The 17140-nt window shown below is 38.2% G+C and overlaps 1 protein-coding gene across 5 annotated transcripts in view; it reads left to right on the top strand.

Annotated features, from left to right (window-relative positions):
* LOC134528340 (glutamate--cysteine ligase regulatory subunit-like) overlaps nt 1–8927 on the top strand; it is a 49892-nt gene extending 40965 nt beyond the window's left edge. For all 5 annotated transcript variants that reach the window (XM_063361890.1, XM_063361888.1, XM_063361891.1 and 2 more), the window contains 3 exons: nt 641–840; nt 3105–3219; nt 3896–8927. In XM_063361890.1, the coding sequence (XP_063217960.1) occupies nt 641–840; nt 3105–3219; nt 3896–4047 (467 nt within the window). In that variant the 3' untranslated portion in view covers nt 4048–8927. The remainder of the gene's footprint in view (nt 1–640; nt 841–3104; nt 3220–3895) is intronic.
* The last annotated feature ends 8213 nt before the right edge of the window (nt 8928–17140 follow it).

The following is a 17140-nucleotide window of genomic DNA, read 5'->3' on the forward strand; positions in this document are numbered from 1 at the left end:
CGAGTGTGCTCTAATGCAATAACCGCCACTGATTGCAGGCACAGCACTGCCGGCAGGCGGGCAACACCTGCAAGCAGGTTACACATACTTGCAGGCATTACAGACAGGACAGACACACAAGGACAAAAAACAACACATCTACGTTACTTTTAATAGTAACTAGAACAACCAAAGATTGTGAAATTACTAAATGGTAAGAAATAGAATATGAAAAGAGAAAACAAAGCAAATGAAATAGAACACTTATACTTGTAAATCTCAATAATGATCAGTATTTAGAATATAAATATTATTTACAATGAATATTAAATTAATATAATAAAAATATTTTATTTGTTTCTTTATTTTTTATTGCATATTATTTTTTTTTAAATTTATATATATACACACATACACACATTTCAGATTCATATATAAATATATATTTTTTAAATTTCTTTAATTGTTTTGAAAAAAGAAGCATTTTGTAGTACTAATTTGATTTATCAAAGGAATTTATCAAGATAGTCAATAATTAGAGATTAACCTATAAGTGCTGTAATGTCTATTATGAATTGAACAGAGTGCGTAGGTACTTCAGGCTGTAACTGTAATGACGCACCCTGGACGGTTCTAGATGGTCTGACGCGCCTGGTTGCAGTGTTTGCCGCGCTGGGGGTCGGCTTCGTGGACTCGCTGGTGCTGGCCTACCCCAGCCAGTCGGAGCCCGACGCGCTGCTGCCCGCGCTGCAGGAGCTGTGGCGAGTCCTGGAGAGCAGCGTGCAGCTGCAGAGGCTGGGCAGCATCGGCGTCAGCGACGTGGACACCGACGTCTTCATCTCGCTCTACCACTGGGCCCAGGTGACGCTGCACCGTTTCAACTCTTTAACGTGGCGCGTTTCGGGAACGTGCGGTGTTTAAAATTAAATATATCATATTGTTCGGACTTTGCGACTTACTTCTTCGTTGTGTGAAGTGTTACTTGTGCCCCGTTTGCGTGTCGTATAAATAGAGACTGGAAAAATTCGCGCTTTGGATGACCTCTAGGATAGACTCCACAATCCCCTACACACTCGGGCAAATGCCACCTGCTCATTGGCTATTGCTTCGTGACACCTGTCAACTCAACTGGGACGCTTGCTATTCGATACTTTTTTGGTTGAAGGTATTTTAATTGGCTGAAAGTCCTTCAGATAAACTGTGAGTCGATCACAGAAGCAATATAAAGGTACAGGTGTTCAGATTCTAGCATATCATAAATGAACCCGCGAATTTTTCCGGTCTCTATGAATAAACAGTTCGGAAAGATGGCGGGCCGCATGCATACCGTTCGTTTGATTTGTACATGGCTTTTGTTTCGTTGTCATAGTTGTATTCACTAAATCAGACTTATTATATTTATGGTCCTTCGGAAGAAATTCGTTGAAACAAAGAACAAATGTTGTAAATTATTATGTTTTTGTTTCGCTAAGTGGTAAATTTAAAATCAGTGGCAGACATTTGCCTCCATGATTTTTTTATCACAAAAATTGCGTTTAAAGGTCAAGAAGTGTTGCTGATTATTTTTTTCTTCCTGTACAACATTCTTTAGGTACGTTTGGGTGAAGTTGCACTCAGTATTACGCGGCACAATTGCTGGGATTCTTCTTCCCAAACTTTATCACGTGTCTACATGTCTTAAGTACTTTCATCTGTCATGATGGGATTTAACAGCAAAATGGTGTAGGGTGCATTTGAAATTTTGTAAGCTGAGGTTTACAGAAAGGCATATAGTGGAATAAGTTACGTGTTCACGGTAGGCTTGAGATTGATACCAAGCGATCATTGCACTGGAAGAAATGATGTCAAGTGCATAGACATACGTGGTTAAAAATTATAATTTTAATTTCTTTCGTATGAAATTAATTTTATTTACTATAAACTTTTGTACCATTGAATGTGAAATGACACTGCTTCTAAGCAACTGGATATTTGGATATGTAAATGATGATTATCTAGACATTGTAATATATCCTCACTATATCTGCAGAGTATCAGTGATCATTTACAGGTTTTTTAATTTCATATTTCGTGTTTTCAGTTTGCTTTTCAAGACAAAGTTAAAATTAACAATTTATGCTACAGTGAACAGTGTTTAAGGTAAATTAATGTATTTTGACATTTTGCGCTCAAATCAGCAGTGTTGTAAAAATAAATTCTACATCATGAATGGTTTTGAGGGGTGTACAAATATCATTTAAAGCGGCTTCTGATTGCATATCTTGATAAGCAGATTACTCATACTGATTATCAAATGGCATGTAAAACAATGAAACACCTGAAAAACTACACTTTACATTTGAAAATTATTTGTAGGGCTGAGATAGTCAAAACTTTGAATACTATAAAATCTTTAGTATTCTAAAGATTTCATATTATTAAAAGAAAAAATCTGAGAAATGGAGATATGAAATTTTGAGCACTAGCACCTTTGTAGTGGACATTGACTACATTATTTATTTATGATAACTGATAAGCTATTAAAGACATGCTTGTCATTGCAGGAGACATGTCTAACATAAAAGGAAAATGTTTGCATCCTAAACATGTGAAAAAAAATTTTAATTTCAAAAATTCAAAAATGTTTCTTTAAGATGTAAATTTCTTTGCTTTTGCTTGTATATTATTTTAATAGGTAATTGAATTCTAAATTTATTTCATGTTTGGTTTCCATGTACTAGATGGATTAATATCAGTGTTATTTCACACAATTGTACAGATGTTAGGTGACTTGTACTTTGCAGATACAGTAGGCCCGCCTATCCAGACATGTTGTTAATCTGGACAAGATTTAATCACAAAGGTGATTTGTTTTGTTAATCTTACATCAGTTCATAGGTTAAAAACTTAATGTCTGTATATAGTAGTATTAAAACTAAAATTAAGCTTTAAGAAAAATTGTATTTATGAAAACTAAACATTGATTTAGTATATAGTTTACTTTTGTATGTACATTTTAAGGCAAATTGCGTCTAATCCGGATTTTTTTGTTGTCCGGACAAGGTCCTTTCCCACCTAGTGGGGATTGGCGAGACTTGACTGTAGCTGGTGTTTCAGTCGGGATGCACGGTGGTGGTGTGTTGCAGGTGAAGCCCAGCATTGTGCAGATAAACCTGGCGACCTGCTGCGTGGTGCCGCCGGCACTGCAGGACTTCACCAAGGAACACAACGTGCAGCTCCTCACGCACAGCGATCCCTTCGGTACGTGCATTCCAGACATACTGGCCATTCTGCATGTGCTGTGGATGGTGCATTCCAAACATACTTGCATTCTGCTTGTACTGTAGGTGGTGTATTCCAAACATATGTTGAATAATAAGAAATACCGGCCTGCTCCATTCCTTAGTTGATGCACGTACATGCAGTTTGACAAGGAGGTTTATTAAGACATTTCCCAAGTGTTTAAATCAACTGACAGTTTTGTTAGTTTACAGCGACTTATTTTATGTTGTTTTCTTTCCTTGCTATTCTGAAGGGAAGTTAGCTGAAGATAGGGGTAAGTACTGAGATGAGTGAAATAATCACAGAATGAAAACTGTTTGTGAATGTAATTTCTTGCTTCTAGAATTCTTTTTTAAGTGTACTTGTTCCATAAATTTCATGTAAATAGCATTTGTATGGTGGTGGTGATCAAGGTACAGGGCATAGAACAGTTTCACTACACTTTGAATAGAAACTAATACTTGTTAATTTTGAAGTGTAAGCTTTTGGTATTGAACGTGAATAATAAATTGTTGTTTTTATAATTAAAATTTGGATATTCGCACAGGTCTGAAAATTGACACATAACTCTTAACAATCCTTGTTACTCGAATACTGTCAAGTATTTCTGTTTCATATCTAACCCTGTAAATGTGCCTGGTTGTCATTGGTGCAGAGATACTACCGAAGGCAGCGCTGAACGAAGTGTTTGGAGCTACGGAAGACGACGTGAGCTTGTTCTGGGCCCGGAGGTTCCAAGTTCACGTCAAGTGCCGTGGAGTTCTCGCCAGTAAAGGTTACCTATTGTGCGTGCATCGCACTGGTTAGTCGGACAGAACACATTAACACAACAATTGAGGTTTAGTGTATCTTGCAGCAATATATTTTTTCAATGTTGCTGGTACACAGAAAGGTGTTTAAAAAGTTTTTCCATACACCATACATCAAGGGATGTCAAAATTTTCCTGAATTGAGTTGTGGAAAACTGTCAAAAAACTACTTTAGTTGAATCCAAAGAAACACAGGTGCTGTATTTTAGTTCAAAAAGTATTATGTTTATTTTAAATTTGTGTAATATATGTTTCAAAGAAAGCTGAAAGAGAATATTTCATGTACAAAAAATTTGTTGTCTAAATTTTTGAATTTTAAACAGTATTCTGCTGCAAAGACTAGTATTGGAATTTCCAGAATATATTTGTGTATTCAAACATTGTGAAGCAAATTACGGCAGTTTCTACAAGAAAACTGTAATGTGTTATTACAGGCATACATTAACATCACAAGAGAGTATTGTATACCAAATTTCCTTAGGACAATGTATTACTGATGTCTCATTTCTTAATTCAATGATCTAATGTACACAAATAAAAGTTGTGTACTCATATAAAGTGCAGAGTTCAAAGTTCAAAGGGTGGCGGGGTGACAAATGTCTAGAATTTTTCGTCAGAGGCTGTGAGTAAATTAAAGTATGAAAACTAGAGAAATGTGTCAGACAAAACTGTTATGTAATTTTGAACTAAGAAGTTAAATAAGAGGAAAGAAACTCTCTCAAGACATGTCAAGTGTTTCAGAAACACATTTATTTGTATTATTAATTATGTAGTTATTTTTGTAAAAAGGTCTGCATGGGAGAAGTATGTGAAACCAGTTGACTGTATTGTAAGTTACAAATAAATGGGGTCATATTGTAATGATTGCATTGTAGTATTTAGCATGTAAATTTAAGGTAAAGATGTGATGCATAGATTTTTTTCAACATTTTGGATTTTCCAATATTCACATGCATGTACTTTTTCTGTGAATGTTTTTCGGAATGAGTTGCAACTAAAGTTGATGTCCAACTGCGTAAAACTAGCAAAATTCTTCTTCTAGTTTGTGGTCAGTACTTGCTGTTTGCTGCCGTAGCAAATACATTAGAGACCTGTACATGTACAGGACAGCTCTGTGCTACAGCACAGGCAGTGTGTAACAAGTTTTTGTGATGCAACTGTATATTCAAACATTGTTTTTGGCTTGAGATCTCCCATGCTTTCTACTGCAACAATCCTATGGTAAAACTGCTGTAAAGGGCCTTTTTTTTATAGGAGGAACAGACAAAAAAATCGGAGCAGCATACCGTCTTTTCTCTTTCTGAAGACAGATATAAAAAAATACAATAGACAAGAAAGGGAAACACTAGTATAAAAAATAGTATTCTTGGGCTATGTCTGTGAAGGATGTAAAAGGGAATCAGTGCCGTGTTTCCAACAGCAGTAAGCTGAGACATGGACCATCAAGACTTTGCTTGTGTTCCACTGGAGACAGATTTACAGTGCTACCCATATTAGAAGGCAATTCTTGAAAATGTAACATTTATTTTGCCCAAAATTATAGATGTGACCCTTCCGTGGGTACATAATGTATATTTTGCATGGGATTTATTGTTTGTTCACCAACAATATGGCGCGCATTATTCAAAACAAACCACCAATGATTTCACAATTTTAATCGGATTGCACTGCAATGATGCGTTTTAACTACCATTAGGTAACAACAAAAAAACAACTGACTAGAAAAACATCACATCCGGGCGCCAGGTGGACCACCTGTTAAACCGAAAATTCCTCAACTTTCAGGCAGGCTGGCCAACATGACATTTTTGTTCTTCTCTTCAAGCACTGCACTGTTTACACTAAACATTTATTACTCTCAATTATTTTCCCATAAAAAGAACAGAAATATCTGACATTCCTTTTAAAAATGCAACAGCGGTAGCCATCCCGATTTTACGAATGCAATCCATGTAACCTTGAGCATACGTAAAATCAGTGTTCTATTGTAGTGTTTAGCATTGAGGAAACTGTTTAAAATTACTGTATTTAATGGAAGTGACTGTTCAACGATGGAGATTATAATTCATACATCCTAACCATCAGACTTGGCCATGCACCATTTCCATATTGTTTTGGATGTGACAATATGGCAGTGGTTAGATAAAAAAAAATTACTTCAAATATGTTGCATGCTTTTTCTTGACAATTCACAACTCCCAGGAATATTTGCTGAAGCACCTGCAAAAAAAATGGGTTGCCTTATCCAGTAGTGTAGCCAGGATTTGTGTATGAGGGGTGTTAAGAAGCATGGCCCCCCCACCCCCGTATTAAAGCGGGGGGTCGGGGGGTCCTCCCCCAGGAAAATTTGGATTTTAAGGTGTAAAATAGTGCTATTTTAGCAGTTTTCGGTACTTAAATTTAAATATTGTAATGGTAAATATTTTATTAATTTTAATATGAAATTTGTTTGAGTGATGTATAAGAAATTAATTAAAGGTTTTTTGCTAAGGGGGGGGGGTGTTAAACCCCTAACCCCCCCCCCCCCAGACTACGCCCCTGGCCTTATCTGGAATAGAGTATTGAGGTAAGACAGCATACTACAAGCATGCAAATTAACAAAAAATTGCATTCAAGAAAAATACTAATGTAAAAACTTTAAATGTTTTACATTTGTAGGGAAACAGATATGACTATTTTTGGTTCGTAGGCACGGTCATTTGCGATGGAGGAAATCGAGTCAGATATTACTCACGTATTTTCACTCCTAAGATCGCATCAGTTCTGTTGCGCCCTATGATAATTACATATAATTAATGTAAACGTCGTTTAGAAACATCCTTTTACTTGAATGACCTAAATAGCTTCGTCGCTTATCAGATTATTAAGGGATCCAACCCCGGCGATTTTGACTGTGACGCCACAATTTTATAACTCTCTTATTCTTAATTTTAGTTCCAAACTCTTCATTATTGCAACTCGGCCTCCCATTGGCCGGAACAAAAACACCGTTAACGTAAATTAACACTTTATAATAAAATCCAACTTCACCCAAAACGTCTTAAAGTGTCAAAACGTCACAAATTTAAAATGTTATTTTTCAACAATAAACACTCTTTTAAATAAAATCAGTGTCAAAAGCTTAAATCACCGTTAAAACCAATAAGGCCCTAGAGGGGTCTAGTCAAATGCTGCTTAAATGTCAGCTTGAATTATATCAAAGATTCCGACACACGTTAAATTACACAAAATAAATCGTTTAAACGGAAAAATATAAACAAACAACGATAAATACAATAAAATGTTAGTAAATAAATAGTTTGTTTACATTCTGTGCATGCAGTAGTCATAAATGTAACAGCACAGAATTGCCGCCCTTGGGAAGCATAGTGTACTGTGGCTCTCAAGTCTTAGCACACAGCACAGTATGGGTCTCAGTTACCATACACTTCGTTTAAATTTTAAAAAACTTCGTCGCTAGGCAACACGTAGAACGGCACAATAGGAGAAAAAAAAACACACTTTCGGCGCGAGGAGGGAACTTCACCCCTCCACTTCTCCTGGATTCGCGCTCACTCCCACCATTTGGTGGTGAGCCGACACAGGGATTAGACCTGCGATCGTTGACTGCGCGTTTTCCCGCGCGAACTGCAGCTAGGCTGAAGTTCTCGACGTCATCAGCTCTGGAACTGTTTCTGATGCAGTGGCACTCGGAGGACTATACTTACGGTATGTATTGGTCGCAATCACTCGGGAAATGCAATAAAATGTACTTGTTGCATAACAATGGAATGTTCTGCAGGTCATCACGTAGCAGTGGGCCAGCCTCCAACTGCGGTGCGGACAGCACCCTGAGGAAAGCGAACCCGGAATCAGCAACGTCGGGTGGCGCCTCTCGTGACCTTGGACAGCCCTGCCGGACCAAATCCGGCCCAGGACCTCAGCTGACGTCTGGGCGCGCGCGGCGCCGACGGGAGTCGTCAACACCTGTTCCCGCTGGGAACATGTCGTCTCGTAGCAGCAGATCCTGCCGCCCTGGCCCTGGAACCAGTGCGTGACGCGGCGAAACACCGCGGCGACAGCACATCGTTGCAGCACAAGTCATTGTTAGGTACACTCCCAAAGGAATTCGCGTCTATGTTCCCCTACTTGCCGAGTGGAATCACTGCACTCTTTTAACTTAAACACCTCGGTCCGTAATCAAAGTTTATCACTATCATATGTGTGATCGTGCACTTGTAAGCACGAGTGTCTGCAGGCCTATCAACTTCCATTCTTAACGCAATAGAGCCATATGCCAAGTTAGGGATATTAAGAATGATAATATTACTTTAACAATAAAATCTTAGCTTACTTACAATGCCATTCTCTTAATTCCTAATAACAATAATATAAATTAGTAAATATTAAGCTCATAAAGCAATAATAAACTATTAACATTGTTTGCAAATTATAATACATTTGCATTATCTCAATTAATTGAGTAACATCCTCAAATATATACAATGTTGTACTGTATTGGTAATATGCAGTCTTATACATGATGCTGCTTATGTGTTTCATCACATTTCTCATCTCATTTACATGCATTTTGTGCATTTACATTTCATCAACAATACATAAACATTAACAATTCACAATATCACTTCAAAACATATACCGTATTGGCCCGAATATAAGGCGACCCCGTATATAAGGCGACCTGTAGTTTCAGGAGGCCAAACAAATGTAAAAATAATTTTGGTAGAAATTAAAGTGAAAATTCATTAGACATACATTTTGTGTTGATAAATCCTTTTTGCATTGATGTATAACAATTAAATTATATTTATCACATTACTTATTTAAAAAAAGGTTTGAATGGCCTACCCTAACAGTAAAAAAAAAAAATAATAAAAATATTTATATTTTTAAGTATTACACTAGAAATTTTTTCGTATGTTTACTCTAATGAAGCTGCATAGTTGTCATCTTCAGAGCTCGTTCCCCGCCGTTCCACCGATGTGTGATTGTTCATTTTTCACAGTTTACTGTATCTACGAATTTTAAATTTTTACAATGGCTATTAATCACTTAAAATACAGCATTTAACTTTCCGTTTCACTTAAGCTACGTATTACCACAGAACAATGCGTATTACTATTTAATAGTGTGTTAAACGTAACAAAGTAAACAAAGAATGCAGCTTGCCGGAACAAAACAAGTGGCTAGCTGCCATGATGAAGCATACGGCCATGAATAACATCGGTTACGTGACCGCGAATATTTGTCTATATTACTCTCTGACAGAGAGAGTCTCTGTCCTATTAATTTTAAAGAATAATCTATGATAATTAAGTTGTTTGAAAGGTTTTGACTTATATAAAGAGTGGATTATTAAAATAGCTTTTGAAACAACGTACCAAATTCCTGTTAATATGGCGTCTTCGTGCGTGTTCGGCAATGTTCGTTTTACAACAAAGAAATATTGTGGAAAGACAGTTGGCAGCCGTGAATTTCCAAACATTACATCCGAAATGTTTGTAAACGTAAACAATCGTTCTGAAAATAGCTGTGATATTTTAGTACAAATATTTCCGTTAAAAATCTGAAGATGAATTACCGTAAATGTTAACACGCGATTGTAGACAAAGTACAAATATGAATTGTGTATATAAGGTTGCCATTTTGAGATGCTTCAACATTCACATTTTTACTCAAGAACAAATATTTTAATTTTCAACTTTAAACAATTGTGAATTACTGCAATATTGGGTGGATTTATCGTTTTCCCCGTGTGAGGTAACGAAGTTATAGTTTATATAAAAAATCGTGAACATTTTGTTTCTACTGTATCTTTCAGCTTGGAACTAATTTTTGCGGTTCTGACGTCTTGGGTGCGAAAATAAGGCGACTTCCAATTTTTGCATCTCTCGTTTATGTAAAAATGGTCGCCTTATATTCGGACCAATACGGTACATTACATATAATTACATCTTGTGGGCTAATATATTTGCCTCTTTAAATACCAGTTCATTTACATTATTTAAACATAGGCTAAATGTTTTTGTTGGGTGACAAGGCTGTATAACAGAAAGAACAATTCATGTCTCTTTCCTTGCCTTTCTTAACCACCCCTTTTATTGCAGCGGCAGGCGACTTCTTTTTCCTTCCCCTGTTTTTTTTTTCTCTTTTTTTTTCCCTGTCTAGTCGAGCGGGCGCATGACCTTTTTTTTTCTTAGCAGCTTCAGATTTCACACTGATTATCGGAGCCGATCAGCTGTTCAGAGTTGTTTTATTTCATTCTCATTATCATGGCTTTTTTTATCAATCTGTAGCGGGCTTCGCTGGATTGTAATTTCATGATCATCTCATGAATATTTCCTTACAGGGACTGTGTCTTGTTAAACACCTGAGGCTCCTGGCCTCGGTGTAAATAGTAGTGGGCTATCACAGCAATGACAAAATGAAACAAAATGTGTTTCAGGATAGCTTGCAACAGCTCCTGCTGAGTAGTAATTTTCAGTTTTCTGTTTTCAATGTTGATTTAATATTTTAAAAATTTAGGTTTTCTTGAATTTTTCTCTTTTGCTTGGAGAAGGCTGTAGCTTGAAGTTTGTTTATATGAGGCCTGTGGACACTCACTGCAAGAGCGTGTCATCTCGCGACATAGGGTTCTACACAGTGGTTTTCAGGTCAGCCTACATCAAGATTCTTCATCGACAAATACATAATAAACTTACTTCGAAAATCGTGTGCATCGTATAGTGAAATTTACAAATTTTCTGTATAGGGTCCTTTTCACAATAAAACTTCGAATAGATGTCTTCTGCAAATTTCTTGTTATCATTTCCTAGCAGATTAGCATCCCCTTTTATTTAACCAAATATAGGAATAAAACCTAATTAAATTCAACATCACTAATAGATTGGATTTGTATGCGAAATGGATGCATACTTTTCTACTTGTGAGAATACAACCCTACAAAAGTCACAACATACCAACAAAAGAATAATATTAATACAACTAAAAGTGTTTTTACATAAAAAAATATATATATTGATTCATCGAATCAAATATTAAGTGCAGTGCATCGTCGTCTGATGGGATTACCTCCAGCAGCTTGATATCAAGGTAATCTTCACTGTTCTTGTTGCATGCTGTTTTGTAGTGCAAAAGGGTTCTGTTACTTGTAGATTGCATTTCCGCATGTTAAAGCTTGGACGACACACAGCTGGTCGGAGATACTGGTAGCCTTGCTCTCAAAAGTTAGTTAGACTTGACATACAATTAGGTCAGCTATTATTTCTGCAAATGTCGTATAACAATAAATATAATATATTTTCATTCTCAGTGTGTAGTTTTTGTTTCATTGCGACCAACTAGATTCGTTTACTGCCATACTGAACTGTACATCTAACAACATGTTAGACACTGCAAACATCCCGGCGCGAGTGGTATATATCTTCACTTCGTCGCAGGACAAAGACTGGAATTAATTATACTTCAGTCACACATTAAACAGCATACAGTCAGATGGGTTCACACGCGTCTCCTTGGCTTGACGCAACATGTAGCATTATAATATTACACACTAACGTTTTCAAAACCTGTCTCTAAACATGGGTCTTTCATCCACGCACTTAATTTTAGCTGACCACACAGCTGATCAGGTCTTCATAACGCAGGCTATAGACAGTTCTGGTCGATTTTTATTACGTACCTACTGTAGGCTTATTGTAGGCTCGCAGCTGTGTTATGTTGTACCTTCCGATGGGATTTTGTGTTGCGGGTTCTGACAGCATATAGCAATTCTCGTGTACAACTTCGGACACTACATACGGCCCGTCGAACAACAAGAACAGCTTCTTAGTAATTTCTCCCACTTCTTGCTTATGTGGGAAGTTTTACGCAGCACTAGATCACCTAATTGAAACTTTTTAATTTTGGAGGCTGATTTTCTTCTTTGGCGAGTAGCAGCTTCTGACATTAGCTTCTCTCTTACAAGATGCTCTACTTCTTCTCCAGTCGGTAGGTCCTTTGTTTCGGTGTCGTCGTCGAGTCTAGGTAAATATCCGGGGTTGATGGCCACCAATCTATCCAGGCACAATGTCTCGTAAGGGGTGAATCCACCTGGACTCTTCCTAGTTTAACAGGCGGTTGCTGTCACGACTGACTTGCTGGGCAGGCGAACAGGCATTGTTTCCCCAAGTTCTACTGTTAGCAGTATTTGACACAGCAGCCTGAAACTCTGCGGCTACTGGGTTCAGTGGTTCATTTCTGCAGAAATATCCCAGCTGTTTACTGGTTGGTGTAGTCAGCGCAGGCGGTGGAAACGAATAGTCAAGTCTCTTGCTACAGGAAGCTTGGTCCACCTGAAGGTTGCTAACATTGGTGTCCCTTCCAGCTGAAAATCTAGGATGTGGAGGTCGGCTGCCTTCGTAGCGACCTAGGTACTGCCTCTCATTACTTCCCATGTTCCGCCTGGAGTATTCGCACTCTTCGTCAGACTGTGCTCTTCTTTGTTTTTCTTTGTAGGTTTGCACCAACCTCTGGTTAGGTGAATTGGCTCTCTGGTATATAGGCACCCTTGAGTCACCTGGTCTGGATGCTTCCTTTTCTTCATCGCTATGATAGCGACGCTTTTTTGCCCACCATGTGTTCTTATAGGGATGCACTCCCCCGTTATTATTTCCCTTCCATTTCCTGAACTGATTCCTGGACAAGTTGTTAGGTTGATGGGTACCTGGCTGTCGCTCCCAGCTGAGGGTGTGCACAGCAGCTGGGCGGTCTTCTCTCTGCTTGTTTTCTCGGCCTTGCCAGTAGCCATGCACTGGCACTTGCTTGTGTCCCTGGGGCTGGTTCCTGTCAGTTTCTTCCCTGGCTGACTGATTCTTATTGAGCCTTTGTAGCTTATCCATAGTTAGTAGATGCTCTCGGAATTCAGTCACATCCCTATAGGAATGTCCTGCCAACTGAATCTGATAGCTGACAGGGAGCTGGGTCAATATAGTGGCCACAAACTCATCATCAGACATGCACAAGTCTAGGTATCTTGTGCGCTCGTACATGTTAGAGATATGAGCCTCCAGTGATGCTCCTTTCCTAGGGTCATACCTTTCGGTATGCAGTTGTGCCCTAATGTTTCCCTGTATTTTCAGACTCCAGAAATTTTGTCTGAACAAAGCCTTGAACTGCTCGTAGGTGAGGGTGGTGGCACAGAGCATTTCCCACCAATAATAGGCTGTGCTCTTAAGGGCAGTGCTTAGGCACTTCAGCTTCTCTGAATCACTAAGGCTGAATGTTACGGCATATTCATCAAATTTATTTAAGAATCTGATGGGATTCTCATAAGATTTGCCCGAGTAGGTAGGCATGGCCTCTGACCAATGCCTAGCGGGGTGGTGGACTAGAGCTGCTGCGTCTAGCATCAAGGCATTTACGGTGTTATGGCCAGATGGACGTTCTGGTGTAGATAGGCTTGCTGTAGCCAAGGGTGCACTAATCCCCTCACTGTGAGTTGGGTGAGTAGGTGCATGCAGTTGTTGTCTGGTAGGCACACCAGGGCTCAGCTGTGCTACTAGCCCTTCAAGTACCCTAACTCGGTCTTGAACGTGTTGGTCGACAGCAGATGAGTGAGAGCTGGCAGTCCTCTCTGCCAATCTCAGAGCTTCCGTCTCAATGTTGTCTACACGGCTGTGTAGAGCTTCTGTGGAGACTTCTACTTGTTCCAATCTGTCACCTAGCTGTTGTGTCCTGTTGATGATCTCCTTTAACTTAGCCTGGTTTGTGGAGTACTGTTGTCGCATTTCCTGCCGTTCCTGGGCAGCAGTGAACAGTAGCGAATTGGTGTTCGTCTCTAACTCTTCAATTCTAGCCTGACTCTGAGCCACTCGCTCGGTCAGCTGTTCAATAGCTTTGCTCTGCTCGGTGAACTGTGCCTCCAACCTAGACTCCAGGTCTTCTAAGCCGGAACTGACCTTGCAAATATCAGCAGTCACCTTTTCTACTCGGTGGTCCACTTGTTCTACTCGGTGGTCCACTTGTTCTACTCGGTGGTCTACTTGTTCTACTCGGTGGTCTACTTGTTCTACTCGGTGGTCTAGTTGTTCTACTCGGCTGTCCACTCGGTCTACTTTTGTACCTAATTGAGCAAACAGATGTTGCAACAGCTCTACTGTGATAGGTGTTGTATTAGCAGGCATGGGTTGTACACCTAAACTGGTATGGGTGAACATAGTAGCAGGAACAGGAACAACTGAAGCGGGTTGTGGTGTAATCTCGCTAGCCACTGACATTTCTGGCGCCACTGGCCTTTCTAACCCTTCAGCCATACTACTTAGGGATGCCAGCAAATTACATGCAACAGCTGTTGCAGGAGAAATAGGTTCAGAACGTGCTGTTACTGTTTCGCTATCGGAAGTCAGTACATTAGAGTCCTCGTGCTCCTCTGTTACATGCTCTGCCCTGTTTCTCAAAAAATATTTCGGGTGTCCAGACATGGTAACAAAACTGCAGCTCGAAATTACACACAAAAAATAAAATTATTAATACATAAAAGGCGGGTAGAAACTCTTATTTATCCCCACAGGTTGAACATAGGGCTGTTCTATTCTCCTCAGGTCCCACATTAGGTTGACACTTTCTGTAGAGTATGCTTACCTCACCCAAGTGTGTGTGAGGTGTACAAACAAAACAGATGAATAAATAAATATATAAACATAATAACATTACCTATTGACATTGTGTTATGTTGTTTTTTTTTGTATCTCTGCAGCTAGCTCTATGCCACAGTATAGTTCTGCACCTAGCTCTATATCGATCAGCTGATCGGTCGCTCCACTGAAACGTCTGTATTATTATAATTATGGGCGCCACTCTTATGTGTATAATATCAGGTGTTTCTAAAGAATAAATAGTACAATACACATAAGAGAAAATTTGTAAAAGTTTCAGGACAAATAGTTAGACTGTCGAAACAAGGAGAATTGGGATATTTTACCATACATAAAACAGACAACTAAGTACAAACGTGATTTTTAGGTCGTATTTAATAAAACAATAAATATTCAAATTAATAATTTGACATATGGCAACTAAATATGTGTTTTACCATGCTCAGGAATTAGGTTGCACACATGAATACATATACAAAAGTCCGTTATATCCCGTTTGTGACGTTCGTCGTTTTCAGTTTAGGTGCGGCGAAAAATGAATAAATACTTTCAAAGTTCATTTCAATTAAAATGTACCGCGGCGTAGTTCATTATATGTGTCGGCAAAACACCGTGAGATCCTATCCTGGTTAACCTCTGGGTATAGGAATTATTTTTTATTTTATTTATTTATAAGCCTCCATTTCTCCAGGCAGCCGATTGTGTATTCAGAGTAAAATTAATTAAAACACATCTGCCTTTAATATATTGACGTAATTTCACGTATTAATTAAATGTTTTACATTTGCAGGGAAACAGATATGACTATTTTTGGTTCGTAGGCACGGTCATTTGCGATGGAGGAAATCGAGTCAGATATTACTCACGTATTTTCACTCCTAAGATCGCATCAGTTCTGATGCGCCCTATGATAATTACATATACATAATTAATGTAAACGTCGTTTAGAAACATCCTTTTTCTTGGATGACCTAAATAGCTTCGTCGCTTATCAGATTATTAAGGGATCCAACCCCGGCGATTTTGACTGTGACGCCACAATTTTATAACTCTCTTATTCTTAATTTTAGTTCCAAACTCTTCATTATTGCAACTCGGCCTCCCATTGGCCGGAACAAAAACACCGTTAACATAAATTAACACTTCATAATAAAATCCAACTTCACCCAAAACGTCTTAAAGTGTCAAAACGTCACAAATTTAAAATGTTATTTTTCAACAATAAACACTCTTTTAAATAAAATCAGTGTCAAAAGCTTAAATCACAGTTAAAACCAATAAGGCCCTAGAGGGGTCTAGTCAAATGCTGCTTAAATGTCAGCTTGAATTATATCAAAGATTCCGACACACGTTAAATTACACAAAATAAATCGTTCAAACGGAAAAATATAAACAAACAACAATAAATATAATAAAATGTTAGTAAATAAATAGTTTGTTTACATTCTGTGCGTGCAGTAGTCATAAATGTAACAGCACAACGTTTTCCTGCTTATAATTTTTTTTTTTTTTGTTGTGCTCCCTTGAAAAACATTATAACAGGGTTCTACTGTAGGTATTTTGTTGTAGTGATGGGTCGTTCGTTAACGATTCGTTCAAAAAGAACGAATCTTTGAGAGAACAAAATCTTGCGATTCGTTCGCGATGTAAAGAACCGGCTCTTTGAGAGCCGGTACCTTGAAAGATTCGGAAGAACGAAAACGCGGAGAGAACGAGAGAACGAGAGAACGAGATGAGAGAACCGGTCACGCGCCCGGTCTGATTCGTTCGTAAAATGATTCATGACGTCAGGAGTCTGAAGAATTAGTAATCACAGCGTGCGCATGTTCTCAAGAGCAAACGATAACTGATCAAATAAAATAGGGTAACATGAAAAGTATCTATACCTGAAAATGTCAACTGTTAAGTAGTGGTTTAAAATTGCTTTTTCACATTCACATACACAAATTTGGAAATAAAAAACTAAAAAAAAAAATAAACAACCGTATGAATTAAAAAATAACAGGGAAAGTAACTACAAATGTTCACACTTACCATTTTTGGGTTAATTAATGTACTTCATTTGTTTCTCTTCATACTGAATTGCAGTAGTATTAAATTTTTGTCTTTTTTCTCTAAATGTGTTGGTCTACATGTAAACACTTTACTGTCACTAGAGTGTAAATAGCCTATATATTAATATTTGTAACTTAAAAAGTAATAAAATATAAATAATCTTGTTTCATATACGCAACTGTGATTCACTGGCTACGGAAAGCAATGTTCAAATTCAAATACAAAAACACGTACGTAATACTCTAAAAGATGAACGAGTTACGACACCTAATAAAAGAGCCAGATCCCATACACAGAAAAGAACGAATTGACCGAGATGAACGAATCGTTCTGAACGAATCATCTCACGGAACTGATCCAAAAGAACCGATTCGGTCAAAAGATGTGTTCTGCCCATCACTA

This window comes from Bacillus rossius, chromosome 1 (genome assembly GCF_032445375.1).
Source record: "Bacillus rossius redtenbacheri isolate Brsri chromosome 1, Brsri_v3, whole genome shotgun sequence".
Taxonomy (NCBI): Eukaryota; Metazoa; Arthropoda; class Insecta; order Phasmatodea; family Bacillidae; genus Bacillus; species Bacillus rossius.